The 1,607-nt window shown below is 42.6% G+C and overlaps 1 protein-coding gene across 1 annotated transcript in view; it reads left to right on the top strand.

The window, feature by feature from the left end:
* CSUI_006105 (diacylglycerol kinase accessory domain domain-containing protein) overlaps positions 1–1,438 on the top strand; it is a gene marked incomplete at its 3' end in the record, with an annotated part of 5,794 nt that extends 4,356 nt beyond the window's left edge. The window contains exons 2-3 of the mRNA XM_068066270.1: positions 69–492; positions 1,368–1,438. Coding sequence (XP_067921751.1) covers positions 69–492; positions 1,368–1,438 — 495 coding nt within the window. The remainder of the gene's footprint in view (positions 1–68; positions 493–1,367) is intronic.
* Positions 1,439–1,607: the final 169 nt, after the last annotated feature.

Here is a 1,607-nt window from a genome sequence, read left to right as displayed (position 1 = left end):
ATCTATCTATCTATCTATCCCATCTTATCTTTTCTATTGTGTGTTGTTTTCTGCTCTCCCCTGTGCAGTCAGGAGTTTGTCGTTTGACTATGACGACCCCGTTTCTTTGCAATGTGTATATCTTTGATATCCGGGAAGGAGACTCTGGTAAAAAGCCAGGCTTTCTTCTCTTGAAAGCTGCAACAGAAGCCTTAGGTCCCCTCAAGAGAAATCAGCCGACAACTACAAATGGAGCTATACCTCTTGACCCCTCCAAACGTCCACCTAGTTCTAATGTTCTCTCAGGTTTCTTTGCTGACCCTCGGTATACAGGAGCTAAGAGAAGTCTAAGCTCTCGGAAACAGAAAGAAGACAGAGAGATTGACGATGACGATATCATACGTGTCTTAGTCGCAGGAGGAGATGGAACAGTTATGTGGTGTGCATCTGAAGCGGAAGCTCATCATATAGATCCAAATCGAATCGCTCTTGGTGTTATTCCCTATGGAACAGGTAAATATCTGGGGTGTATATACACCTCAGCATTGAGGATGGGGTCATATACAAGGCTTGCTGAGAGAAGCGTTGAGATGATACCCTGAGGAAGGGAATGTTTTCTTAGGACTAGGTAATAGAGGAGTCCACCCGGATGGATAGGTGCTGTCTTCCTCTCTCTCTGTATATTTCATATAGATTACATAGGGTAAGAAGGGATTCTCTTCAGTTTCAAAGGAGACGGTTTTCCGAAGAGAAAAGGAGGAGGTTTTTTCTTGCATGTTTGACTTTTATGGTTGTGTAAATCCTCTTTATTCTTTATGAGGGGTGGTGGATTGCAATCGAGGGTTAGACAGGTAGATACATACATAGATAGATTCAAGACAGAGTCATACTGAGATAGACACAATACAGACTTCGGTCTTTTCACATGATCATCGTCACGACCTGGAGGTAGCTGAGAGGTATCGGTTCTCTTCTTTCTCTCATTCTATCATTCGCTATTCTTTTCCTTCTAGACTCATGTCTCGGTTCTTTGTCTCTTCCTAATATAAGACGGACCTCTCAATTCCTGGGAGTCCCTCGGTACAGCAGATTCGCGCGGATCATTCGGATGGACCAAAAGGAGGCCCAGTAGCAACGTGGAGAAACCTCTCACGTGTATACTAATCCATACATCTATATATGTACATCTAACTCGCCTATACGTATATATATATGTATATGTATATACATATATACATATGGTGTGTGTTTGCTTGTATGGAGAGAAGAGGAAGTAGGGGATCCCTGCCTTGCCTCGACGTGACTCTTCTTCTTTTTCATCTTCACCTTCTTTTTTTCTGTGTGTCTCACTATTTTTCTCTTTCATAACTGGGGTGTATATACTGCAGGAAATGATTTTGCGAATGCTTTTGGATGGAAACAAAGGCGAGGACTAAGACCTTTTGATGTCTCCATGCGAACGTAAGCTCAAAAGAAATTTCTCTTGGGTATTTTTCCTGCCTTTTGTAGTTCATCTGTTTCGGGATCAGGCTCTTACCCTCTCCTTCTTCCTCTTCCCCCAGAAACAAGTTCTTTGCCTGTATCTTTACCGAGTCTCTCTACACAGGCTTCTATCTATCTATCTATCT

This window comes from Cystoisospora suis, assembly GCF_002600585.1.
Source record: "Cystoisospora suis strain Wien I chromosome Unknown contig_3046, whole genome shotgun sequence".
NCBI classification, from domain to species: Eukaryota; Apicomplexa; class Conoidasida; order Eucoccidiorida; family Sarcocystidae; genus Cystoisospora; species Cystoisospora suis.
The sequence above is the reverse complement of the archived record's forward strand: the minus strand, read 5'-3'. Positions and strand labels throughout refer to the sequence as shown.